At 61.8% G+C, this 1,596-nt stretch overlaps 1 protein-coding gene across 1 annotated transcript; it reads left to right on the top strand.

The window, feature by feature from the left end:
* Positions 1-223: 223 nt before the first annotated feature.
* On the top strand, positions 224-1,596 carry LOC133907505 (uncharacterized). Its single transcript, XM_062349558.1, has one exon. It carries the CDS (start codon positions 458-460, stop codon positions 1,343-1,345), a length of 888 nt encoding a protein of 295 aa, XP_062205542.1. The 5' UTR covers positions 224-457; the 3' UTR covers positions 1,346-1,596.

Below are 1,596 nucleotides of genomic sequence, written 5' to 3' on the forward strand. Positions count from 1 at the left end.
CAAGGTTTTATGAACCATAGAATTTGATCCATCTGATTTCAGATGGGTGAGGTTAGAGGATCCTAAGCTGATCTCCCATTCACATTCCCATTCCCCCACCAATCACGAGCCCAAATGGAACTAAACTTCAAAAAGATAAACCAAATCAAATCCAGCACAAAGATGCAGTGACACTACTGCTACCTCTGTCAACTTCAACCAACCAAACTGACATGTTGGGCCCACGATGCTGCCCCACCTGTCATCGAAGGTAATTAAAGCTGTGGTAGAGTGATAAGGGAGTATGAGCAGTGTAGTGTAATAATGTCAGTGACACGGCGCCCCACAGGCAGGAGACATAATAACACCCGGAGACGAGCCAGCCGTCCGCGGCCATCACCAGTCCACCACCACCCACCGAGGCCAACCACAGCTGCTGGGTTGTCGCGGCCGCATTGCCACAAAGCTCTCGGCGACAATGGCGACGGCGTGGGTGCGCTCGCTCAGCTGCAGGTCCTCCTACGCCGTCATCGACGCCGCCGTCGCGCCGTCTCCGGCCAAGAAGCCGCCGTCGCCGCCGTTCCCGGTCTCGTGCGCAGCTGCCGCAGCCGCGGACGTGATGGATGCCGTGGCGTTCGCGCAGCACGCGAAGAAGAAGAAGATGGGGAGGGAGAGGGAGAGGCGGAGGGAAGCGCGGGAGCGGCATGAGCCGCGGCCCCGGCCCAAGAAGAAGCCGAAGCCGATGGCCTCCGCGACGACCGCGCTGTTCATGCCATCGCCGGCGCCAGCGCCCGTGAGCTCGGCGTTCCTGACGATGGCAGAGCTGCCTGAGGGCCACTCGTCGCGGCGGGTCGTGGAGCTCATCTTCTCGTCCGGGTGGGGCGGCGCGGCGGGGGCCCCGGAGCCGGCCGTGGAGGCGCTGTTCCGTGTCCACAGCGCGGCGCGCGCGGTGGCGCGGTTCGAGGAGGCGAGGGCCACCGCCCGCGCGCACGGCGCCGCTGCGCGGTGCGGCGCCGACGGCAACGAGATGATGCGCTTCCAGTGCAGCGCGTCCGCCGACGCCGGCGGGGTGTTCGGCGCGGGCGTCGCCACCTGCCGCATCGGCCCGTCCGTCTCCGCCGTGCGCACGTTCGCCTGCAGCGGCGCCGCCCACGCCAGCGCCGGCGGCTGTGTCACCACCGGCCGCAGGGCGATGCTGGTGTGCCGCGTTATCGCTGGTCGCGTCCGCCCCGCCAACGACCCGTCCCTGCGCCGCGCCCACACCACCGCCGTCGACTACGATTCCGTGGACATGGGCAACGGCGAGCTCGTGGTGATGGACAGCCGCGCCGTGCTCCCCTGCTTCCTCATCATCTACAAGGTCTAGACTCTTGGACAGCATTAACCAACCAACCATAGTGACCGTTAACCTCTCGTTAATCACCCTACTAATCCTTAGCCTCCTCTCGTCGTCATCTTTTTTGGGTCTCCTCTTTACTCTGCTTTCTGGAGTGTCAGATGTAGTAGCAACAGAAATGGAGCCTGTGTGTAAAAATCAGTACAAAAACCGCTTCTTTTTTGGCTTTGAATCTCGAAATGGTATAGAAACATTTTGCTTTTGGTTCTCCATTCAAACAA

The sequence above is a fragment of the Phragmites australis genome, chromosome 24 (genome assembly GCF_958298935.1).
Source record: "Phragmites australis chromosome 24, lpPhrAust1.1, whole genome shotgun sequence".
Classification (NCBI taxonomy): Eukaryota; Viridiplantae; Streptophyta; class Magnoliopsida; order Poales; family Poaceae; genus Phragmites; species Phragmites australis.